This window comes from Pan troglodytes, chromosome 15 (genome assembly GCF_028858775.2).
Source record: "Pan troglodytes isolate AG18354 chromosome 15, NHGRI_mPanTro3-v2.0_pri, whole genome shotgun sequence".
NCBI classification, from domain to species: Eukaryota; Metazoa; Chordata; class Mammalia; order Primates; family Hominidae; genus Pan; species Pan troglodytes.
The window spans coordinates 97581421-97606722 of record NC_072413.2 but is presented as its reverse complement, the minus strand read 5'-3'; the positions used below and the strand labels follow the sequence as shown (position 1 = coordinate 97606722).

The 25302-nt window shown below is 56.9% G+C and overlaps 1 protein-coding gene across 6 annotated transcripts in view; it reads left to right on the top strand.

Moving 5' to 3' along the window:
• Positions 1–355: 355 nt before the first annotated feature.
• CCDC85C (coiled-coil domain containing 85C) overlaps positions 356–25302 on the top strand; it is a 93621-nt gene continuing 68674 nt past the window's right edge. For 4 of the 6 annotated variants that reach the window (XM_024348904.3, XM_016926712.4, XM_016926715.4 and 1 more), the window contains exon 1: positions 532–1420. In XM_024348904.3, the coding sequence (XP_024204672.1) occupies positions 628–1420 (793 nt within the window). In that variant the 5' untranslated portion in view covers positions 532–627. Of the gene's footprint in view, positions 1421–25302 lie in introns of all 6 variants that reach the window. The other 2 variants (XM_016926711.4, XM_016926714.4) reach the window with 2 other exon arrangements.

Genomic DNA, 25302 nt, shown 5'->3' with positions numbered 1-25302 from the left:
GATTGGCCAAGGCCGCGTCCTCCGGGCGCAGAAACTTGAACCGCCGGGAGCCGGCCGCGGGCGGGGGTCGGAAACCCCGCGGATGGACCGTACCACCGCCGCAGCTCCCCCCGCGCGCGCCCCGCCCCTCCCGCACACCCCCGGAGCGGCCCAATCGCACGGCCGGGAGGGCGGGACCGCGGCCGGAACGCGCCTCTGAGAGGGCACTGGACGGGCGGGCGCACCGCGCAGGGGGACGGCGGGGGCCCGCGCCTCTGCTCCCCAGGCGCCCTCGGGGGCGGGGCCAGGCCTCGGAGCCCCGCCCACTCTCCGCCCGGGGTGGGCGGGGCGGCGGGGGCTCCGAGAGCTGGGCCGGGGGCGGGCCTCCGCCTGCTTCTCCAGAACCCTGAGAGCGCCCGGCACCGCGGCCGCCGACGCAGCAGCCGCCTCCGCTCGTCAACCCCGAGGCGCGCGGGCTCCCTGGCGGCCCCGGCGGGCGCGGCGAGAGGACGCGCCAGGCGGCGCGGGGCGGGCCGCACGCGCCCCCGGCCGCCCCCCGCCCGCGCGCGGACCGGCCCAGCGGAGCCCCGGCGCGGGGAAGCGCCGGCCGGGCGAGGGCGAGGGCGATGCCGCGGTGACGGCCCCGCCATGGCTAAGCCCGCGGCGACGGCGGCGGCGGCGTCGGAGGAGCTGAGCCAGGTGCCGGACGAGGAGCTGCTGCGCTGGAGCAAGGAGGAGCTGGCGCGGCGGCTGCGGCGCGCCGAGGGCGAGAAGGTGGGCCTCATGCTGGAGCACGGCGGCCTGATGCGCGACGTGAACCGGCGGCTGCAGCAGCACCTGCTGGAGATCCGCGGCCTCAAGGACGTGAACCAGCGGCTGCAGGACGACAACCAGGAGCTGCGCGAGCTCTGCTGCTTCCTCGACGACGACCGGCAGAAGGGGCGCAAGCTGGCGCGCGAGTGGCAGCGCTTCGGGCGCCACGCGGCCGGCGCCGTGTGGCACGAGGTGGCCCGCTCGCAGCAGAAGCTGCGCGAGCTCGAGGCGCGCCAGGAGGCCCTGCTGCGCGAGAACCTGGAGCTCAAGGAGCTGGTGCTGCTGCTGGACGAGGAGCGCGCGGCACTGGCGGCGACGGGGGCCGCAAGCGGTGGCGGCGGCGGCGGGGGCGGCGCCGGCTCCCGCAGCTCCATCGACAGCCAGGCCAGCCTGAGCGGGCCGCTGTCGGGTGGCGCGCCCGGCGCGGGGGCCCGCGACGTGGGCGATGGCAGCAGTACGTCCAGCGCGGGCAGCGGCGGCAGCCCCGACCACCACCACCACGTCCCACCCCCGCTGCTGCCCCCCGGGCCGCACAAGGCCCCCGACGGCAAGGCAGGAGCCACACGTCGGTCCCTGGACGACTTGTCGGCGCCGCCGCACCACCGCAGCATCCCCAACGGCCTGCACGGTAAGGACTACACGGGCCGGGCAGCGCAGGTCTCCCTGGCTGCAGCCCTTTTCCCAGGCTGCGGCGAGAGGAGGTGGTCCCTGGCGGTCCCACTCATGCGGCCGCCACTCCAGACTCCTCCAGCTGTCATGGATCCTGGGCCGGGGGATCCCGCACTCACCCAAAGTGGGGCTTTGGGCGGTGGTGGGCCAGTTCAGTGGTGGAGCGTCTTTTTGTCCAGCTCAGAACCTGCTGCCGGTCCGGTCCCAGAAAAGTTTCTAGCGGGTGTAGTTGCCAAAATTAGGGTCTGTCACTAATGGGCTGGCGGTGGGCGCCTCATCCCAGCCTTGGAAATCCTTGCCTAGTAGCGGGAAGTTCTAAACAGAAAAGGATACAAGGCCCCTTGAGCGCAAGTGAATTTCCCCTCTTGCAGCAACAGGTGTCCTCCAAAGCAAGCAGTGTCCACGTGTGTGCGGTGGCTGGAGTTCTGCAGTGGGGTGTGGGGATTGGGAAGGTGCGCAGGCAGCCGCTTGAGACCCAGAGGCAGTTGAGGAGAGGCCTGGGGCTCAGAGCCTTTCTGGTTTGCCATAAATTCCGCCCTTCTAGTCCTGGGACCTTTCTCAGACGAGACTCTAAGACTTTCCCGAGGGAGATGTATTTGGAACGGATTCTAGCTTTTCTCCTCTGTGTGCCTCAGTTTCTTTGTCTGTGAAATGGAGATGATGACCTCTGCCTCGTGGGTTTGAGGTGGAGATAAACCTTCTGAAGGGATTTATAAACTGTTGATCGCCTTACAGGAAGTGCCGTGGTCATCCGTGACCAGGGTGTGGGTGGGAGGACCTTTGGCCTCTGTCAGCTTCTGTCTTCTACGCCCATGTTACTGCTGCGCCCAGTGCAGAGGGTGGCCCCAGCTTGGGGCTGTGGGAGCCTGCAGCCTGCTCCCTCTCCCAGCCCCCTGCTCAGCCCTTCTGCTCCCTGCCAGCTTTCTCCTCCTCGCTGGTGGATCCGGGGCCTCCCTCTTCTTCCACGTTTTTTGGTAGCTTGGCTTCCAGTTCTGCTGGTAGTTGCAACTGCCTGAACTTTTTGCCTGAAGGTGGAGAATGAACAGCTCTTTCTGGTTCCCTTTAAAGCCTTTCCTAATTCAGAGAAAGTGTGTCTAAGCCTGCAATAACTGCCCTCCCCAGAACCCCTCAGCCTGAGCTGGGGAGGGACGTTTTCTCCTTAGTTTGGTGGCCAAGTGGCCTCTGCAGACTTGTTGGGGTGGGGGCTGGGGTGGGAGACATACCCATGGAGGTGGGGCAGGGGCAGTGCAGCATGTTTTTCCTTTATTTACCATCCTGAGCCTGTGGGTTCAAGGCAGGACTGGGTTTAGAGGGATATTTTGTTACTGATTAGCAATCTATGGCTACAACTCAGGTTTCTCTTTGTAACACTGTATCCACCCCCACCTCCCACCACAGGCTGCTTCAGGGCAGTGGGAGTAGGGCAAAGTTAGGTGGTTTAATTTGCTGGGGCTGTTCAGAGCACCTCAGCCCCTTTGACTTTGCCGTCCTGGGGGCTTTTGAAGGGTCAGTTATCTGGGCCTCGGTTTCCCCAAGTGCAGTACAAAGGAGCAGATTGCTGCAGTCTCGTGGCTGGAAAATGAAATGTTTCTGGTTTTCAGCTGCGTCATCAATGACACTTGGCAAGAGTGCCTCTCTGCAGGACACTGGAGGGCTGGAGTGTTTAGAGCATACTTGCAGGAAAGGCTCTGTCGTGTTTTGGGCAAGGAGATGCGGCCCCAGTCTGGCTCAGCATGTCAGCTGCGACAGTGAATAATACCGGAGTGGAGGACTAGGCTACACTGAGTTTTCTACCCCACTGGGGGGTCAGTGGGGGGTTGAAGTATAGGGTTTCCCACAGAACCCATCCTCCCCCAAGCCCACTTAGCACAGGACTGCTGCAAATGTTGTGGCAGCAAACCTTGCTTTGGGGTGAAATGAAAATTCAGCATTATTATTACAAATTTCAGTTACAGATGGAATTATTATTATTTAGTTTTGTCTCAAAGCCACGTGTGGCCTTGGGATGTGGTCCCACTAATGTAAATGGAAGGCTTGGAAACCAGGAAAGGCCCTTCTCTGAGAAACTGAGCTGTTGTTTCTTTCTTTTTTCCCTTTTTTGGAGACAGGGTGTCACTCTGTCACCCAGGCTAGAGTGCAATGGAACACTCATGGCTCACTACAGCCTCAACCTCCCAGGCTTAAGTGATCCTCCCAGCTCAGCCTCCCAAGTAGCTGTGATTAGAGCCAAGAGCCACCTCACCTGGTGAAACTGGGCTTTTCTATTCTGGGACTTGTAGCTTTACATTGAGCAAAGATTGGGCCTGAGCTGAGGGAGATAATGAGTCTCTGTCTGGGTGGTGTCTAAAGTGGGGTCAGACACCAGGCTTGCGCCTTATGTGTTTGGTCTTTGCTTCTTCTCACAGGAACCCTGGGGAAGCAGTATTATCCCCATTTGACAGACAAGCAAGTGGAGGCTTAGAGGGGTTCCTAGCCTTGTCTGGGAAGGTGGCTGACATTGGAAGTACCTATCCTGGGTGGGTTTGCTGCCATGATCATCTCGTGTTCAGGCCTTGGGTCTGAATCTGTTGTGCCCTTGGTCTGTTGTCATGTTTGCTGTTACTGTTAATCAGGGGACACTGGTGACTCCCTATTCTTGATTCCTGACCCAAGTTTGCCCTCTTTGTCCCATGCTGGGAAGTGTCACTTCCTTATCAGTGACCATTGAGCAGATGGCTGATAACCCCGTTACCCAGAGGCTCAGGGTGACTTGAGTTTGAATCTCAGCTCCTCCATGTATATTGGGCAAGTTATTAACTGGCCAAGCCTCTCTGTGCTCCTCTTCTGTAAGATGGACAGAACCCAGAGCGCCCCATTATCCACACAAGGTTGAGTGAGGTCAGGATCTACACACAGTAGGTTTCTCCTGTTGTTAGGGTCCTTGGGGCTCTCCCAACAGAGCTCAGTTTCCTCTTCAAAAGTGCTTGCTGCTTAGACAGCTCACCTGAATGTTTGCATCTGAGCCTCTTGTGTGGCAGCACTTGCTGATGAGCTAGTGAGGACAGTGGCCCTGCTGTCCTTTCTGGGGAGCTGGTGGCAGTTGCAGCCCTGCTGGGTGCCCTGGGCAGACTCTAGTGGCTGAGGTGGGAGGTGGCCCATCTGTATGCAAGGCAGCCCTGGCTGAGGCTGGCCTGGCGGGCCTGTGTATTGTGTATGTACATGCAAATAGGCTTTTCTCCTTGGCTGCTTATTTATTTATTTATTTAGAGACAGGGTCTCTCTGGTCACCCAGGCTAGAGTGCAATGGCACCATCATGGCTTGTGGCAACCTCAACCTCCTGGGCTCAAGTAATCCTCTTGCCTCAGCCTCCTGGGATGTGTGCTACCATGCCCAGATAATTTTTGAATTTTTTGTAGAGACTGGATCTCACTATGTTGCCCAGGCTGGTCTCGAACACCTGTGTTCAAGCAGTCCTCCTGCCTTGGCCTCCCAAAGTGTTGGGATTACAGACATGAGCCACTGCACCTGGCCTTGGCTGCCTTTGGTAGAGGTCTGGTGTGGGCTGACTGGACTTGGGACTGGGGTGTGCGTTGCTCTAGTCCAGTGTGGCACACTGAGGCAGGTAAACCCCAACACCAGAAAGTCAGGTTCTCCTTCATGAACTGATAGGATTTTCAAACAAAAGAATTTTCAGTTCTTTTTCCGGCTGCCCCTCCGCCTGTCTCCTGTGCCCCACGACAGGCACCATGCACCCCTCCTGCCCATTGCCAGGCATTTCCTTCCCTCCCCTGATAACCTGCTCCTCCACGGTCCACTCCCCTTTAGCCAACCCGGAGGAACTAGGATTCTAGCAAGCCTGTGCATGAGCCCCATTTACTTTTTAAAGTTCGGATTAAAATTTTGAGCTTCTCAAAATGAGACAGGTTTGTTCTCCTGCTTGTGTTTTTGTTGGTTTAAGAGGGAGGATGGAACGGGGTGGTCTGGGCCTTTAGAAAAAGACAGAGCACGCTAACTCTGAATAGGTCGTTTCTGTGCAGCAGCTCGGCTAATAAGGCTGCTTTTCCTAAACCCAGCCAAGCTCAGCAGCAAAGGTCAGTGAAGACAATGGGGTGGGTTAGATAAGCCTTTCCCCCTCCTTCCCCAGCCCATCCCAAGGGATCCATCAATGGCCTTGGGATGCTGGGCCTCAGAAAGGAGGGCTGGCCTTGAGAGGCTCCCAGGCAGGTGACCCAGGGGTGGGTAAACTGTGCCCAGTGCTTCACAGTTTGCCACAAACAGCATCCCAGTCCCAATTCCATTCTGTTCAGAGCTTCCAAATGGTCCCAGGAGGGAGACCTCAGCATCTCCATATCTTAGATGGGGAAATCAGGGCTTGGAGTGGTGGTGCGGTGACTTGCTCTAGGTCCTGTGGGGCTGATTGGGGGGCCTGGGATGCGTCTTGGGTCTCCTGTGTCAGAGTTCTGAGCCCGTGGCCCTGTGCCTGCTGCCCAGAGAGTTCCAGGGGAGCGGTGACCTCTGCCACAGAGACAGGGCACTTCTTCCCAGGATGCCAGGCCCGAGGCCTCATTCCTGTCTCCCTGTGTCCTGGCATGGAGGAGTGGGGGAAGGTGGTGCAGGGCGGGCCACCTTCCCTACGATGGCTGTGGCTCCCCACCTCTTGGTTTCTCCTTCCTTCACTTCTCTGCACGAGGCTGGCTTGCCACCGCAGCAGTCGCCCCACCAGACCTCTTGCTCAGGCCTGGCCTCTGAGTTCCCAGGACCAGCACATGATACAGAAGGAAATCAGCGGTTGCTCCTAATCCATTTTCCGCCGGTGGGGATTTTCCAATCCATGCTCGTTGCCTTCATTTGCGCAGAGAATTGGAAGTCTGTTAAGCAAGTTCCTGAGCCTCCATGGGCCTCTGTTTTCTCTTCTGCCAAGTGGGAAAATGTTACTAACCTTTGGGTTGAGGGAGGAGGGTGTGCAGTGAGTGACATGTGTAGCCTCTGGCGGGTGGCAGCCCCTGATGTGCGAAGGCCCCGTCTCCCGCTGCAGCGCTCGGCACCCCGCATGCCGACGGGCGCTGTAGCCCTCTGGTTAGTGATCTGCCTCCAGGGTCAGAGAGCCCTGGGTGAATCTTGGCTTTGCCACCTGCTTTATGGCCGTGGCAGCTTACTGAACCTCTAAGCCTCAGTTTCTTCATCTATATCCTGAGGCTAATAATGTCTCGATCCTAGAACTGGGCCTTAAAGGATGGGTTCCATGTCCTTTCATTATTTCCTGGCCTCTGCGGATTTGCCTCCCCTGGGTGGGAGTGGGAGATCCCCTGACACACGCTGGTGCCCAGTGTAGGGTCGGAGGCAGCTGAGTCCTCATCTAGTTGAATGGAGGGAGCCAGCATTCCAGGCAGGAATAAGAATGGCTAAGGTCTGGAAGTGGGGTCTGGAGCATGGCATTGAGAATCCGGGGCCTGCAAGGTGGACCCAGGATGTGTGTGGGGAGATAACTCTTAGGGGGGTTAGTGCTGTGGGCAGCCCCACAGGGCAGACCCCAAAGTCCCAGCTTTTCAGACTTCAGTGCCCACAGACAAGAGTGGCCCAGGTGGCCTGTGTTGCCTCCAGGGCTGGGGAGCACTGCGTCAGGGGAGGTTGTGTGGACACTGAGAAGGGGCATTCCTGAATCCACTGAGGATGGGGCTTGTGGACACCCCAGACAGCTCTGGGAATCTGGTTGAGATGTGGGTTCTAAGACACGCCCCACATTACAACTGGGAAGGGAAAATGCCCAGCTTTGAATGTGTGTGTTCAACCCAATCTGGTTGAACCCAGAGCCAGGTGGGAAGTGGGACTTGACCTCACAGGTGGTAATTTGCTCTTCAGGAGGAAGGGAAGCGTCTGCGGACTTCACTGAGCATTTACTGCCTCTGAGGTCTGAGTGCCTCCTGAGCAGTGATTCTTGGAGTCTGGCTTGGGGGGTGGTGGTTCTGGAGCATCACTCTGGTGACCACTGTGGTGTGGGCTGGGCTGGGGGAGCAGTGGGTGGAAGCTGAGGGCTTCCATCGGGAGGAGGTCCTGGCCAGGAGAGTGGCCACAGGAGAGAGCCTTCTGTAGGTTCCAGACCTGGTGAGCCTGCTCCAAAGTCCTGCTCTCAGCTGCTGTCTGCCTTCTCATGACCTCTGTCCTCTAGGGCAGGCGTCCTGAGCTCTTGGGTGGGGCTCAGGCAGGACAGCGCCTGTGGGAGATGCTGCCGCTCCCAGGTGGCTGCTGTGCCCTCCATCCCCAGCGCTGATGCTGCTCCCCGCTACTCCCATCCCTACATCTAGGGTGGTTGGGATCAGCGTCTGGGATCTAGGCAGGGACCGCTCTGGGGTTCAGAATTCTCATCTCCCTGCTACGTAACAACAAGAGACTCTATTGGCATCCCCAAAGGCTTGGGGATAGAGGAACAAACTTGTCTGCTGAAGGGACTTGATGCTTCTTTGATCATAACATGTCAGAAATGGTCCCCCTCCCCTAGGCAAGCACCCAGGATTGGACACTCATACATCCCCTGTCCCCACAGGCAGAGGGTTCTGGGCAGGCCTGGAGCCGGGTCACCCGGGGATGGGTGCCTGTTCTTCAGCAGGTCACCGCTGACCTTCAGCTCTTGAGGGGAGCAGAGCAGAAAGATCAGGATTGTATTGACTGCCTGTAAGTGTTCTTGGGTTTGCCTTATGTGTACTGTTCAAACAGAGGCGTGGAGCATGTTTAACTACAGTGGATGGCCCTGGGGAGGAAGCGAGGGTCTGATTCCCTTTCCTTCTTCCTGATTCCTCAACGGCAGAGACATTCTGCCATTTCCTCAGTTCAAAGCTGGGCATTTTCCCTTCCCAGTTGTAATATGGGGCGTGTCTTAGAACCCATGTGGACATTTGCTGGCAGGTCTTCCCCTCTCTGCCCCTGGAAAAGCCCTTGAGTAGACTGTGTCTGCGGCTGATGGTATCTGAGAGTGGAGCAAATGCCAGGCCCGGGAGAGCCAGAAACCCCTGAGCAAACTTCACAGAGTCCTAAGGCACTAAGAGACTTGAGAAAGACAGGGGCCCACCCCAGGGCCAGCCACATGGGTGCTGGAGCCCTCCCTGCCCACCTGGGGCCCTCTGTCATTACTGTCTGTTCGTCTGGGAGTTTATGAGCCTGGGACTCTGGTCCTCTTGACTCCTAGCCTTGGCACAGAGTGGCAGGTTCTGAAAGTCTTTTGGATGGAACAAACGTGTGCCTGGCACTGTGCTGACAGCAACTGGGTTTTCTCTCACTCGCCTCCCACAACAGTTGCTGGTCCCCATTGGGGTCCCCGTTTCATCTAAGGAATAGGCCCAGGATGGTGAGGCAAGTTACAGCAGGGGCAGGGTGGGGCTGGGCCAGGTCAGGGACTCCCGTCCAGTTGAACCTGGAGCCTGTGCCAGCCGGTATGTCCCGGTTCCCTTGCCCTGTGGGTGTGATTATTCATCATGCCCCTTTCCCTCGAGGAAATGCCCAGGTTGGGCTCTTAACCTCTTCAGGTGTGCTGGGAGCTCAGAGGAGGGGTGGCTGAATTGGGAACTGAGATGGGCCTTGAAGATGGAGTTAGTAAAAGCAGAAGAGAGCAGGTAAGAAGAGAGACCAGGCCTCGCAGAAAGAACAGCTGAGCTGGGCTGATCACCTGAGGTCAGGAGTTCAAGACCAGCCTAGCCAACATAGTGAAACCCCATCTCTACTAAAAATACAAAAATTAACCAGGTGTGGTGGCATGCGCCTGTAATGCCAGCTACTTGGTAGGCTGAGGCAGGAGAATCTCTTGAACCTAGGAGGCAGAGGTTGCAGTGAGCCATCGCGCCACTGCACTCCAGCCTGGGCCACAGAGCAAGACTCATCTCAAAACAAAACAAACCAAAACCAAAACCAAACGAAACCAAAACAAAAAGAAGAGCCGAGCAAAGTCATGCGGTGGGCATTCGCCTGCACCTTGGGTTCAGCTGGGGTGATGGATGAGTGGGGACCCAGGACAAGCACTGGGGCAGTGAGCAGGGCCAGGGCAGGTGGGGTCTTTGAAGCCTCTTCCACTGTCCCTGAAGTCCCTAGGTTGGGCTTTCCTTCGGGGTGTGGGCAGTTCCAGCTCTAACCTTTTCTGATGGACTTTCCAAGAGGACCCAGAGTTACCTGTTAGAAGTCCTATTAGAAACTGGAAACTTTTTACAGCCTGTCCCCATCTTTCCCCTGCTCCCCACCTGATAAATATGCAGACACATCACCTGCTGGGCCTGAGTGGCCTTGTCAGCTGACACGCTCCCTGCCTGGGGGTCTTGGAAGATTACTAGTGTTCTGTGGATTGGACAATCCAGACAGAACCAGTGGCTTCAGCCCACTTGAGACCCAACCATGTGTAAGTCTGTTCCTCTCCCTGGGCCCTCATTTTCCCATCTGTAAAATGGGAAGCTTGGATGGGCTGAGCTGAGAGTCCCAGGGACCCTCATCTCTTCTGGCCCTTTGACTCGGAGCCACAAGGAAGGGGTGGCCTCCCCTGCCCATCCTGCCTCCTATCGGTCACTCAGTGGTCCTATGAGCCAGCTCTTTTATATTCCTGGGAATTCTCTTCCTATGCCCTACAGCCTGGGTTTTATCACCTGCCTCGTGGTTGGTCCTTGCCTTGGGGCAGGTGTGGGGATGGTGAGGCTGCCTGTGACCACATGGGTCCCACTGTGGGGCCTAGAGATGGTGACCTGTCTAAACGCTGTTTGAGGCTGAGACCCTGGCCCAGGCCAGCCTCCCCTCCTGCAGGGCCCCAGTGGAAGTACCTGCCTCCGCTATCTGATTGCCTCTGCTTAAAGGACTCAGTAATGGGTTTAGTGCAAGAGGAGAACGCTGAGCTTCGATTCCTGGTGCAGGTTTGCTGGGGACAAGGCTGCGTGTTCCTGGACTCGAGGTTCCTCTGCTTGCTATCCTGTCTCTCTCCCAGTCCAGAATGTTGTTGCAATGCATAGTCAGTGTTGGAGGGAGGAGTGAACAGTCCTGGAAGGACTGACCAGGTGCCAGATAGTGGTTGACCCACTTTGCCCACCTGTCTTTCCTCATTTGTACACTTGGCACCGAGTTAAATAAGTTACTCCCCGCCCCCCGCCCCCGCCCCCAGCAAAATCAAACCTCCCCAAGAAGGTGGTGATTTACACAACCCCACCTTCCCCATTTCCCCTGAATAATTACTAAAATATATACCTTTTGGCTTTCACCAGTGGTTCCTAACTGTGGCTGTATATTAGCTATCACTTAGAAAACTTTAAAAAATACCAGTGCCTGTGCCCAGCCCCAGAGATGGGTGCAGTTGGTCCTGGTGTCATTGGAGGCTGTGAAGGCTCTGGGGGTTCTGCTGGGTGGCCAGAGCCAGGATCCCGGAGAACAGCCACGGGCCCTGCCAGCAGGCCAGCTAGGGGCAAGGATGCGCCCACACTGGGCACCACAGAGCCTGGCCGGCCAGGGTTGGGAGACTGGTGTCAGTTCACGTTAGCAGTGAGGAGTAAACGGCCCTGCCTGTGTTGCCCCCTCGCTGACCTGTGCTGCACAGACGCCGGAGAGATGGCTTTGGCGAGGCTGTGGAATGCCATTTTGGGCCCTGGATGCACCCTGGCTTGCACCCCTACCTCCCTGCCCCAGGAGCTTGAATCAGCTGCCAGGCATCCCCATGGAGGTGGCTGCCTCCGCCACCCCCCTTTCGCAGGGCTGGACAGGTGAGGCAGAGGCCTTTCTAGGCTGTTTTGAAGGGGACAGAGGCAGGCAGGGCCGGTGGCACCGAAACGGCAGCTATGGAGAAGAGTCGACCCATTTCCAAAAATAGACCATCCACTGTCAGGGGAAGCATCTCTTTGTCTTCCCAAATCTGTCTTTCTGTTGGCTCCCAGGTTGTAAGGCAAGAAGGAGGCCCGCTCTTGTCTAGGAATCAGAGGCTCCTTTGAGCGCGGTGCTCCCCCGCCCGCCACAAGGGCCCGATTGTGTGGGGCCCTGAATGCGCCCGCCTGTCACCGCGCACGGCACCGGCCCGGCTCCCTAATGAGCCCGCTCTGGGAGTGGCCCTTTGTGGCGGGTTCCGGCCACACTGCCCATGCCAAGGCTCTGTTTCCCGGCTGCTTAATATCCCTCAGCGGCTGGTGGAACAATGGGACGCTCCCCCCACCCAGCCACCCTTTCTCCAGAAAATTAAGAAGCTAGTTTCTCCCTCTTTCAGCACCTTCTGTCCTGGCTGGCAGGGGAAGGCTCCCCTCTTCTCCCCCTCGCCTTTGCCCAGCCCCTCCTGGGGGACCTCCCTCCGCTTCCGCCATTGTCTCCTTTCTCTTGTTCCTTTTGGGTCTGTCCTCTGGCTCCTTCCCCACAAACAGGCTCACGTTTCCTGGTCCAAAGCAACACAGAGCCCCTCCTGTCTACCGCTCTGCCCCTTGGCCTTCCTCCCTTTGCCAGAGGATAAACCCTAGAGGCTGAGGCCACCTCCTTCCCCATGTTTGCTCCTTGGCCCTGGGCAATCCCAAACCCTGGGAATGGTGGCTCTGGCTCTGTCCAGCAGCCTCTTCTCATCTCAACTTCCTGGTGGCATCTGATTTCCCCCTGGGTTTGTCTTCCAGAATGGGGTGGTGTGCTGGTCACCTAGGACCTCCTTGAGCAACTTCCAGCACTCTCTCCAGCCCCTCCTGCCCAGAGGGAAAACATCGCCCTGGGCCGGGCTGAGCAGTCTCTCCCTACCTCTTGCTCCTGGCCTTGAGGCTCAAGTGTCCAGATTGCTGCTGGTGACTATGCTATTCACCTTGTGTCTTCTGGTTGGGTCCCTTCCTCTCTCCCCTGCACTCCTGCTCCCCTGCCTAACCCACGACCCCTCAGAGTCAAGGTTTCCTGGCTCTAACCCCGAGTGATGTCCACTAGCCATATGTAGCTGCTTCAATTCACTTTCATTACAATTAAATGACATGCAGCCGCACCGACCACCCTGCCTTCGCATGGGCTAGTACTGTGCTGACAGCGAGATGAGGAAAATTCCATCATTAAGGGAATTCCGCTGGGAAGCCCTGGTCTAGACGATTCTTCCTTGGGCTTTGTGACTCCTACTTGTCCATGGAAAGAAACCTGAAAGCTGGCTGGGTGTGGTGGCTCGCGCCTGTCATTCCAGCACTTTGGGAGGCTGAGGCAAGCTGATCACCTGAGGTCAGGAGTTCGAGACCAGCCTGGCCAACATGGTGAAACCTCATCTCTACTAAAAATACAAAATTAGCTGGGCATGGTGGTGCATGCCTGTAATCCCAGTTACTCGGGAGGCTGAGGCAGGAGAATCTCTTGAACTCGGGAGGTGGAGGTTGCCGTGAGCAGAGGTCATGCCACTGCACTCCAGCCTGGGTGACAGAGTGAGACTCCATTTCCAAAAAAAAAAAAAAAAAAGAAAGGAAACCAAGAAACCTGACACCTGAGTATGGAGTCGGGGCTTCCTGCCACCTCCTCACCCTCCCCACCGGCTGCAGCGCTTTACCACCCTGGCCCTGGAGTTGTGGCCCCAGGACCACTTGCCGTGCAGAAGGCACATTGCAGGCCCTCAGGTGGCCCCCCGTCCTGCCTCCTGCGCAGATTGAAATCCTGCCCTTCCTCTGAGGTGCAGGGCAGCCTTTGCAGCTGGCTGGACTACAGGATGTAGGACCTGCAGCCCTCGCGCACTCAGCATCCGTGGGAGCCGTGGGAGCCTCCACAGCCCCAGGCCAGGCTCTTGGAGGATGTCCTGCGGCTGTGGGTGCAAGGCCTGCCCACATAGAAGAGGCTGGTAGCCTTGAGCGGGCGCATGTGGGGGTCCACGTGTCTTGGCAGGAAACCTAAGCCCAGAGAGGGCTGCACAGCTCCAGGGGTCTCCCCGGCAGAGCCCAGCCAACTGGTTCCCAGCCGCCAGCACCTTGTTCTCGAAATGAGGCCACAAAGGCTTCAGGATCAGAAAACAAAGAACGTGGCTTTTAAACGGTGGGGTGGGGGCAGATGGGACATCGGCCAGCGAGGCACCCCCTCCCTCCCAGGGAGGCTGCAGACTGCCCTGGCCTTGTCACTAGGGCTTTGAGCGTCCTCCCCTCCTGTCCTCTGTGCTGCCATCTTCCCTTGGCAGCGGCTGTGGCAGGCAGGTGCCTCTTGGGGTTAAATGAGCCGCCGTGTCCAGCTGCCGGCCATTACTCTGGCCGTCCCTGGCGGATAAGGCCATTAGCACTGCAGCTGAGGCTCTGACTCTGGGCTTGGCCCCTGTTCACTGCAGCCTTGTGGTGCTTTCCTGTCATGACTCATCGAGCCTCTGGTGTGTTGGTTGGGGGTTGGGGGGCATCAGGGTGGCATCAGTGTGATTACAGCAGCAGAGTGCACAGGGAGACTGGACCTGGGTCAGACTGACCCCAGCCCAGCTCCCAACCTGTCCCCTGCTAGGACTTGGCTGGGACATTTGCTTCATTCATAAACAGAGGCTCCCCCGACCTTGTTGGTTGGGAAGGTCACATGAAAGCCCCTTCTATTTTCTTTTTTTTCTTTTTTTAAGCCACTAGACCACCAGAAAGAAAGGAGACCTTTCCAAACTGCCTTATTCTGGAAATGCAATGGCAGTGTTGATGGTAGGGGAAGCTGTGGCAGGCAAGGGGGTCTCTGATGTCAGTGGCCCTGGAGGTCCCTGGTACCCCCGACAACCCATCAGGCCTCCCAGTCTTCTCCTGCTGCTCCTTTTTTGCTGAGCTGTCCCCATCAGCCGAGGGTTTCTGGTGAGCCTGCCACCAATGCCTCTGCCTGCTCCAGCTCTGCCCTGTCACATTCCTCCTGCTGACAGGTTGGATGGAACAGCGCAGGGAGTGTGATCAGGAGGCCCTCGGGATGCTGCCTGCCCTCCTGCTGGTGCCCCCATCCTGGAGGGTAGTCCCCAAGACTAGGAGTTTGGAGGACTCCAGGAGTGGTCAGGAGGCCTTGGGATGCTCCCTACCCTTTTGCTCGTGTCCCCAGCCCAGGGCTGCTCTGATCTGCAGAGACTCTAATCCCTCTCCACCGAGTTAAAAGCTTGTCCCCCATGAGTGCTGGTCTGGTGTGGGCAACATGATCTGCTGTGAAGTGTGTGGCGCTGAAATGTTGTGCGAAACCCTGGATGAAAAGACCTCTTGTTTGGTGCAACCCAACCTCTGAGCAGGAGGGAGGCAGAGGGAGAGCAGCCATCCCCGGGGTCTGCCTTCCTGCCTGCAGCAAATGCGCCGTGGGCGTGGCTGCGGTGGAGGGGGTCACTTGGGCTCTCGGAACCCCTGGGTGCAGGCAGGGGTGTAGGCAGCGGCGGGATCCTCCTGGCTGTTGCTTTATTTTGGGGATCATGACAGAAGGCAGATACCTGGGCCAGCTCAGGGCCGCCCATGGCCCCATAGCAGCCCCTGCTTCCTCTCAGCAGCCTGTCCTCCTCTCTGCAGTGGTCACATGGGCAGTGGCCTCTGCAACCCATCAGCCAGTGCATCTACAGACTCCTTAACTGGGACCCCTGAACCCCCAAAATGACTGTGCAGTCCTGCATTTTTCCTGGAATAGGGACCGCAGCTCTAATCAGAGCCCAAAGTGGTCCATGACTCAGGAAAGATGAAGAATCCAGGTAGGAGAGTTGGTGAGGCTCCTGCCTGAAGCCTTTAAAAAATAAAAATAGATCAACTGAATGCACGTTCGTGGTCGGGAGGCTCCACAACTGAATGCACGTTCGTGGTTGGGAAGCTCCACAACTAAATGCACGTTCGTGGTCGGGAAGCTCCACACAGAACACAAAGGCATAGAGTCGAGTAAAATCCAACAGCGTTCTGCGGGTGCCGGTTACCCTGGGCGCCCAGCCGTCCTGGCTGTGTCTGTTGTCTGGCGGATCTGGGCCGTGGCTGTGTGCTCCCCCCTGCCTGCTGTCCTCAGGGCTCACTCTGTTGATCCCGGCTGTGGCTGTGTGCTCACCCCTGCCTGCTGTCCTCAGGGCTCACTCTGTTGATCCCGGCCGTGGCTGTGTGCTCCCCCCTGCCTGCTGTCCTCAGGGCTCACTGTGTTGATCCGGGGCCGTGGCTCTGTGCTCACCTCTGCCTGCTGTCCTCAGGGCTCACTCTGTTGATCCCGGCCGTGGCTGTGTGCTCACCTCTGCCTGCTGTCCTCAGGGCTCACTCTGTTGATCCCGGCCGTGGCTGTGTGCTCCCCGCTGCCTGCTGTCTTCAGGGCTCACTGTGTTGATCCGGGGCCGTGGCTCTGTGCTCACCTCTGCCTGCTGTCCTCAGGGCTCACTGTGTTGATCCGGGGCCGTGGCTGTGTGCTCCCCGCTGCCTGCTGTCCTCAGGGCTCACTCTGTTGATCCCGGCCGTGGCTGTGTGCTCCCCCCTGCCTGCTGTCCTCAGGGCTCACTCTGTTGATCTGAGCCGTGGCTGTGTGCTCCCCCCTGCCTGCTGTCCTCAGGGCTCACTCTGTTGATCTGAGCCGTGGCTGTGTGCTCCCCCCTGCCTGCTGTCCTCAGGGCTCACTGTGTTGATCCGGGGCCGTGGCTCTGTGCTCACCTCTGCCTGCTGTCCTCAGGGCTCACTCTGTTGATCCCGGCCGTGGCTGTGTGCTCCCCACTGCCTGCTGTCCCCAGGGCTCACTCTGTTGATCTGAGCCGTGGCTGTGTGCTCCCCCCTGCCTGCTGTCCTCAGGGCTTACTCCGTTGACGCTCCTTGGGCCTCTTTCCTGAAGCTGTTTTTGTTTATATGAGGGCTTTAGGGTTGGGTCGATGTTTTCATGAAAACATCTGCTTCCTGGACTTCTTCCTCCTGATTATTTTCTTTCTGCCTCAGTCTCTGACCAGTCTCCCCAGGCCTCAGTTTACCCACATATGAGGTGAAGCAGTTCGTTCACATCCATGGTGCTCGGAGACCCCGGAGGAACTTGGGGAAGCTGTAGGAGCTCAGGCCATCCTTTTTGTCAGCCTTGCCCAAGGCTGCTCCTAGCTCGGCCTCTTCCCTCCATCTAGTAGAACCAGTACTTTTGGGGGCTTTTTTGGGTATTCCTGCTGCTTGGGGCTTTGAAGACCTGCAGTGGCCTGGTTTCTTACTTCAGGACCACCTTCCAAGTGCTTATCCGGGTGGGGGAATGACCTGACCCCAGACCAGAAAGGGCAGCCAGGGGACCCTTTGCCACCACCTGTGCCAGGCTTCCCTCTCCCCAGCTCGCTTCCTCAGGCCTCCCGGGCCAGCGCCATCGCCAGCAGGAGCAGAATAAAAATGAGAAAATCTCATTTTCTTTTGAATTACAACCTTGATCTCTCCTTCATACTCCCACACCAGGCCTCTGGTGACTTTTGGATGGGTCTGTGGGCTCTCTTTTCTCTGGGTAAATATACAGGCATTGACAGGCATTGGCATCTGGAAACAGCAGGCTTAGGAGCACCCGGCAGGGCCTGGGGTGAGGAGAAGGTGGTTTGTGCACAGGACTGGCCGGCCTGGCTGAAGCCACCCTGGGTGGGTATCCTCACCAATGTTTAACTCAGGAAGGTGCTGGTGTACCACCATGCCAGCTGCATCCCAAGCAGGTTGGACTCGGCATTCCTTTGTAGTGGGAAAGGCTGCCCCGGGGTGACTGTTGTGTTCGGCTGAGATGCTTGTCTCCCCAGACCTGCCCCTTGTTGGTCTGCTGATTGGCAGCTGGAGGAACTGGGGACGACAGACCCAGTGGGGAATCCGGCCCAGGAGGCCTGTGCAGACCTGGGGGTGTGGAAGGGGATTCAAGTGAGGGGTGGCAGGCACAGGCGAGCTGGGAGGGCTGAGGGGAGACCAGAGGGCACTGGACTGGAGCTTGCCACGTTCTCCACGAGAACAGGGATGCAGAAGCTGGCCAGGAGGGCATTGTGGCTCTGTTATTTGTATGGCAGACATTTCTGTGGCTGGCTGTGATGTGGGGGCTCCAGGCTAGAATGGCCCCCTGCCTGCTGCACCATCTTACTCAGCGCCCGGGGATGAGACTGCGGGAGAGGTAGAGTCAGCCCCCGTGCAGTAAGGGGGCACAGGGGTCCTCAGGCACATGACTGTACGGGGGTTCTGCTCCAGGGTCCCTGCTTGGCCGGCCTGCCTCCTGAGATGCGTGGCTGCCCTCAGGTGCTTAGGCCTCTCCCCCACGCCAGGCCCATGGCCTTTCCCAGTTGGGAACAATGAGCAAGGCAGTGTGGCCCAGAAGCGGGTGAGTGACTGACCTTGCGGAGGGGCTGTGAGGGACAGGGCTGGCTGGGAGCCTTGGAAGGTCTTTGTTCCCTGTGAGGCAGACCCTTGGCTTAGAGCTCTCTGGGCCATCCCATAGGGGGATAGAATAAATCCATGTACCCTGTTCTTGGTTTTTCTTTTCTTCCTAAACAAAATCTCCCCCAGAGGCCTTAAATGAGACTTAGCTCTGACCATTAACTTTAGGCACTGAGCTATTTTTTGGTCATGAGGCTCTGAGGGCTTTAGCAGACAGTTAATTGCCCTGCAAGGATGTTGGGGAAGGTCTTGGAGGGACAGGCCATGGTGACTCATCCTTGCTCTGAACCCGGGATTCTCCCGAGGCAGGGGCTGCCTGGGATCATGTGCCGGCACCCTGTATCTCTGTCCTGAGATTTTATCCTTTTAATGCCCCACGGTGGTGTGAGACCTCTGGCAGGCCTAGGGAGGAATCTGGGAGGAAGAGGGAGGTCTCCTTGCAGAGGCTGTCCAGAACCTCAGGATGGTGGGATGGGCCTTGAGGGGCTGGTGGGCCTGGCCGGGACCTTGGCTATTGCTCTGTTGGGGTGTCCCTCCCACTGTCACCCCCAGGAGCAAGCAGGCCCCCGGTAGGAGGGCAGAGGCCCTCTGTGAGCGCGGGAGTGCCGCCCGTGGCTGCGGGCTTGGCTGTGGTGCCCCAGCCCTGAGGCCGCCTGGTGGGATTTGGGGTGTGCTATAGGTAGGTCTTTCCTCTGGCCGGGGGGCCTTGATGGACAGTGGCAGGCATAGGGTGGAAGGGGCGGCCGGCGGAGCAGAGTGGCTGGCTGGGGGTCCCCCGCCGACACATTGCTGCTGTCCACGTCTCCGGTGGCTCAGACAGGGAGAGGCTCATGTGTGACAGTGATGAGTTGGCATCTGGAAATAATGCCTCATTAAAGAGCCTTCTTTCTAAAAATGGATGCATTTATCATGAAAGGGCTTCAGGAGGAGGAACCCTCGGGGCTGCCTGAGTGTTGTAAATGTGCAGATGGGAAGCGGAGCCCCCAAGCCCATGGCATGTCACATGCACCCTATCCATGCCCCCACTGTAGCATATTCTAGTGGGTTCCCTAGTGTGGTGCTCAGACAAGTGCCCCTCACCACGTGCCTCCGTTTCCCGCCTGGGGAGGTGGAGGTTTTGGTGATTCAGCACCCTGGACCTTTTCCATGCCAGGCTGGGCCATCTTCTTCAGCAGTGCCCCTGCCTGTGAGGGGCATTTGTGGCAGAGGGGATTGTGCCTCTGGTGCCTGCTGATGGCCACATCCCCACCCCCCAGGCTATGCCCTGCTTGCTGGTGCTTGGGAGACAGATGGCAGGCGTCTCTGAGCTGGCCCTTCTGGGTGTAGGGAGGGGCGGGGGCAGAGTTCTCTGTGGGAGAACTGGCCCTGCACTCACCCTGCACTGGCCCTGGCCCCGTGTGGCCCTGCACTCGTGGTGGGACTTTGGCCAGGTGCCCCCTCCTTGTAGCCTCATCTATAAGGGGACCCTGAGCTCCCCTCCAGCCCTGCCTGATTCTGGGCCTAAGAGTCATGTGGGGTCATTGTTACTGCTTGGTCTGGGTGCCACCCAAGGCAGAGAAGGGCAACCTGGAAAGAAGGTCCTGCCCAGAAAGGGACAGCAGAGCAGGGCCACCTTCTAGCTTTAGGCCTAAGGTCCAGGGAAGAAGGGTCTTGGTCTTAACCTCCCTGCTGTGTTTGGCAAAGGGCTGGGACAGCCACACCACCTTGCCAGGTGGGCCCCGGGTGAGGAGGTCTTTAGTTACCTGGCTGGTGCCCAGAGGGTCTGTGCTACCTAAGGGGGCCCAGAGGGAGGGTCTTTGCATCTGAACGCTAGTCGTGCATCCACCCGTGTGATCTCCGACAAGGCTGCAGACCCACGTGCCACACCTTTCTGTCTGTTAATGAGGAGTCCCAGTCATCCCATTGTATGGGCTCTTGAGGATCAAACAAGATGCGTGTGTGGTGACAATAATAGTAGGAACAATAATAGCTAACAGTCACTCAGCACTTCCTACACATTCACTCATTTGACCCTTGCAGGGCAAAGACACTTATGTTCCCCATTTGAGCAAAGAGCAAATTGAGGCACAGAGACGTGAAGTCACTTGCCCAAGAAGGTCCCAGTGGAGGAAGCGGCAGAGCTGGGGTTTGACCCTAGCACTCTGGCTCTGGGGTCCCCACACCTGACACCTGCCCACACCACCTCTCTGTGCTCTCTCCACATAAAAGCAGTCTTTCCCCATTAGTAACTTTTTCTTCTTCCCAAACTATTTCCTGTTTATTGTAGGAAATTTAGAAAAAGAGCTAACTACCTTTGACCCCAGCACCCAGAGAGTCTCTGCGTACCACTGTGAGTGTGGCCCACAGTGACATGTTATTGGTTATTGGCATGTGTCTTTGCTTCCCATGGGAGGACTGAACAGGTGTGGTATGGAGGCAGTTCTTCTTTTTGGGGGTGGAGGGGACGGGGTCTCACTCTGTGGCCCAGGCTGGAGTGCGGTTGCCCAATCTTAGCTCACTGCAGCCTCCATCTCCCTGGCTCAAGAGATCCTTCTGCCTCAGCCTCCCAAGTATCTGGGACTACAGGTGTGTGCCACCATGCCTGGCCAATTTAAAACAAATATTTCTCTGTAGAGGCAAGGTCTTGCTGTGTTGCCCAGGCTTGTCTCAAACTCTTGAGCTCAAGCCATTCTCCTGCCTCAGCCTCCCAAAGGGCTGGGATTACAGCGTCCACTGCGCCCAGCCCCGAGGCAGTTCTTATTTGGAGTGTGATTTTTTCCCCCCTCTGTGGGCAGTGGGGCAGTTATGTGGACTTGAAAGTTGAGCACTGGTAAGAAAACTTATTCTGGCTGCAAAGCCATGAAGGATGTGCGTTTCAGTGTCCGCCATGTGATAGATTTCTTCTCATGCACTGTACAGCCCTGCCTGAGTTCTGCCTTCCTAATTTATCCTGAGATTCCCCTGAGAGGAGCTCAGGGAGGCTAGAACCTCTCCTAACGTAACATGACACATCAACCCCACCAGGCTTGGGGAGCAAGGTAGTCCCCTTCTTTGGTCTCTGTGCAAGGGGGAGCGTGTGGTGATGGTGTGGCAAGGATGCTTGTGTGCTCCGAGTGGCCTGCTGGATAAGCACCCTGCGTGGATGGGGGCAGGAGCACCTCCCAGCTGCTGTCTCACCCAGTCCTTGGACCACTGGCTGCACTCCCCACCACCACGTGATTTATCGCTGGTGGAGGTGCAGAGAATCACTGCCCCTAAATAATCCATTGCTCATTGTGGAAACACTTGGAAGACACTATAATGCTCAAAATTATGATTTAAAAATCATTTCTAATCCTACCCTCACAAAAAGTTGCAAAAGTAAGTCAGGCACGGCTATGCGTACCTGTAGTCCCAGCCGCTTGGGAGGCTAAGGCAGGAGGATTACCTGAGCCCAGCAAGTTGGAGGCCAGCCTGAACAACATAGTGAGCCCCCCTTTTCTAAAAAGAAGAAAAAAAAGTTGCAAAAGTAGTACAAAGGGCTCCTGCATACCCTTCCACCAGCTTCCCCCAATGGTGACATCTCACATAAGGAGCGCATTATCAAAGCCAGGACCATGACAGCGACACAGCACAGCCTCGACTGCAAACCTGAGCTCAGATTGTACCCGCCTGTTACACACACTCATTTCTCTGTGTGTGCAGTGTTTTATGAGATTTTATCACGTGTATGTTAGTTATATGTGCTTTTTTTTTTTTTTTTTTCTTTTTTTTTTTTTGAGACGGAGTCTCGCTCTGTCGCCCAGGCTGGAGTGCAGTGGCGCGATCTCGGCTCACTGCAAGCTCCGCCTCCCGGGTTCACGCCATTCTCCTGCCTCAGCCTCCCGAGTAGCTGGGACTACAGGCGCCCGCTACCACGCCCGGCTAATTTTTTGTATTTTTTTTATTAGAGACGGGGTTTCACTGTGTTAGCCAGGATGGTCTCGATCTCCTGACCTCGTGATCCGCCTGCCTCGGCCTCCCAAAGTGCTGGGATTACAGGCGTGAGCCACCGCGCCCGGCCTTTTTTTTTTTTTTAAGACAGAGCCTCGCTTTGTCACCCAGGCTGGAGCGCAGTGACGCGATCTCGGCTCACTGCAACCTCTGCCTCCCAGGTTCAAAAGATTCTTCTGCCTTAGCCTCCTGAGTAGGTGGGACTACAGGCGTCTGTCACCACGCCCGGCTAATTTTTTGTATGTTTTTAGTAGAGACGTGGTTTTACCGTATTGGCCAGGCTGGTCTCAAACTTCTGACCTTGTGATCCGCCCGCCTCGGTCTCCCAAAGTGCTGGGATAACAGGCGTGAGCCACCGTGCCCAGGATTTTTTTTTTTTTTTTTTTTGAGAAGGAGTTTTGCTCGTTGCCCAGCCTGGAGTGCGATCGTGTGATCTTGGCTCATTGTAACCTCCGCCTCCCACATTCAAGTGATTCTCCTGCCTCAGCCTCCAAAGTAGCTGGGATTACAGGCATGTGCCACCACGCCCAGCTAATTTTTTGTATTTAGTAGAAATGGGGTTTCACCATGTTAGTCAGGCTGGTCACAAACTCGTGACTTTAGGCAATCCATCCGCCTTGGCCTCCCAAAGTGCTGGGATTACAGGTGTGACACCATGCCCAGCCAGTTATACACACTTTTAAAAATAAACTTTGTTTTTTAGAGCAGTTTTATCTTTTAAAAAATTTTTTTAGTTTAATTTTTTTAAAAGGCATTTAAAAAGAATATTTAAAAGGCTAGTCAAGCGAAGCAGTGGGAGTGGAGAAGGAACAAAGAAATCTATAACTGATTGTGATCAATTAGTTGTAAATACCACTGCACTCAGACCAGCCTAGGGCAGATTTTAAATTTATGGAAAAATTGAGGAGATACAGAGAGTTCTCGTATAAACTCTGCGCCCAGTGTCCCCTATTAACTTCTTAACTGGTCTTGTGCATTCATTACAATGAATGAACCTGTTTTGATTGGTATCAATTAGAATCCATTCTTGATTCACATTTCCCTAGTTTTTACTTAACTTTTTTTTTCTTTTTTTGAGACGGAGTCTTGCTCCATCACCCAGGCTGGACAGAGGCGCAATCTCAGCTCACTGCAACCTCCGCCCCCTGGTTTCAAGTGATTGTCCTGTCTCAGCCTCTCAAGTAGCTGGGATTACAGGCGTGTGCCACCACACCTGGCTAACTTGTATTTTTAATAGAGAGGGGGTTTCACCATGTTGGCCAGGCTGGTCTTGAACTCCTGACCTCAGGTGATCCACCTGGCTTGGCTTCCCAAAGTGCTGGGATTACAGGCATGAGCCACTGTGCCCAGCCGACTTAACATTTTTCTTTTCTGTTCAGGATCCTATCCAAGACATCCATTTTCAGCTGAGATCAGGTGCGTTCACAGTGGTATGACCATAGACAAGACACCCGTTTTCAAAAACACATTTTGCCACATGATATTCCTACCATTTTTGATCCCAACTCTTTTTACATGCGCAGGTGGAGAATACCTTGTCACATCACTGACTGTTCTTTGTACACTTCATGCGAAGTGGCTGTTTGCTTGTTCCATGGTGTGGACGTCACCCCGGGGACCTCAGGGTGGTCATCGTCAGAAGTGCAGCTGTGTCTGCTAGGCCGCGCCTACCCCTTTCTGACAGTGATCGGGGGCCAGGCCTGGTACCCCCATCCATGTCAGGAGAGGACAGCCTTGGAAACACACAGGCCTCTGCCAGCATCCCCCCGCCCCCGCTGGGTGTGGCCACCTGAGATGGCTGATCCTGAGTGAACATGGGGATGTGTGTCTGAAACAGCTCAGACTAGGTCACACAAGGGGATATGCCTCAGCTTCCTGAGCCTCGGTTTCCCCCTGGGGAAACGGGGCATGCTCTGATGTCCTTCACAGGTTTGTTGGGAGGAGCCAAGGGGGGTTCACACGGGGAAGTGACTTGCCGTGATGCGTTGGTCATGGTCAGTCATGGGAAGACGCAGGTTTTAGTTGTTAAGACAGAACGACCTTTCTGACCAGCTCCTTATCCACCACGCAGCCCGAAGATGGCTCGGTTTAAAATAGGTGCTCACATCTGGGGCCATTTACAAAGGGTCGTCGGCCCCCATCCTGCTTCGTGGCCTTTCAAGGAAGGCCCTGAGCAGCAGGTCCCGCCGACAGGATGTTTCCCTGCGAGCCCATTGAGAAATCCCCCTGGAAATCCTCCTTTGGCCTGGCGCAGGCAGGCGAGAGAATTGCAGACAATGGGGAGCCGGGGAACAAAGGGAGCGATTGTGCGGTGGCCGAGGCAGGGGTCATGGACGCCCCAGGCCAGGCAGGCAGCCCTGCACCGGTCACTGGGTTTCTGCCCACCCGTGGAGTGGCCGTGAGTGACCATGGGTGGGGGGAGCGAGGCCAGACCCCAGGTATGAGGCTCCATATGCTGTCCTCCTACCTGGCAGCTCTGTCCTGGAAGATAGAACTTCCACGGTTATCTTCAGGGGCTGTGTTCTTTGCAGGCGGGGTCCAGCATCTGGTGGGTCTGACCAGCTTGGTGTGGCATAGTTGGTGGTCTGTTCATGGGGCTCTGGGTTGACCAGGCCCTGTCCATCCTGCCTTGCCCAGGTCTTTGCCCTGGAGAGCCCAGTGGTTTGAGCATGGGTGTGGCCTTTGCCAGGGTAGGGTGGCACTGGGCGCACCTGCCATTCCTTCTCCAGTGCCGATGGTGGGGTTTCACCCTCCCACTCCTCCTCTTTGCTTCAGCGATCGTGGAACCAGCCTCCCAGCTGGCCTCCCTGCCTCCAGGATGGTCTCCTCCAGCCCTCACTCTGTCTTTCCTGAAACACAGCCCCTACCCTGCACTCGGCTCTCTGGGGACCCCTCAGCATCAGGTTCAGGATTCTGAAAATAAAGTTGGAGGTGCTCTGTGATCAGGCTCTGATGCCTTTGCCACATTCCTCTCCCATGTCTTCTGGAAGAAGATGAACAGCAGTTCCTTTTTAATTTTCTTGAGATGGAGTCTTGCTCTATCACCCAGGCTAGAGTGCAGTCGCGCGATCTTGGCTCACTGCAATCTCCGCCTCCCGGGTTCAAGCCATTCTCCTGCTTCAGCCTCCCAAGTAACTGGGACTATAGGTGCCCGCCACCACGCCCAGCTAATTTTTGTAATTTTAGCAGAGGTGGGGTTTCACCATGTTGGCCAGGCTGGTCTTGAACTCCTGACGTCAAATGAGCCACACACCTTGGCCTCCCAAAGTGCTGGGATTACAGACGTGAGCCACCATGCCCGGCCATGAGTGGCAGTTCCTTAACACCATTAGCCAGGCGTTTTCATACCTCCCCTCTTTCCCTGGCTGTCTTCTCCGCCTCCAGTTCCCCCCATCCCCGCCCCCTTCCCCTCCTCCCCTCACTGGGGACGTCCCACGTGTCTCCAGCCTGTGGCTGAGATGCCGCCCTCTGCTTGCTTTTCCAGCTACCTCAGTCTCCAAAAGCCCCTCCTGCCTCCCCCACTGCACTCACGGTGACTCTGGGAGGTGTGCTCTTCTGTCTGGGCTGGGCTGTGTTAATGGCAGTCTCTGCCTTGAGCTGTTAGGACAGCACTATATCTTAGCTGGTCTGTCACCCACTGTGCACGTGGGCTGTGTCCCTGGGGGCTGGGCC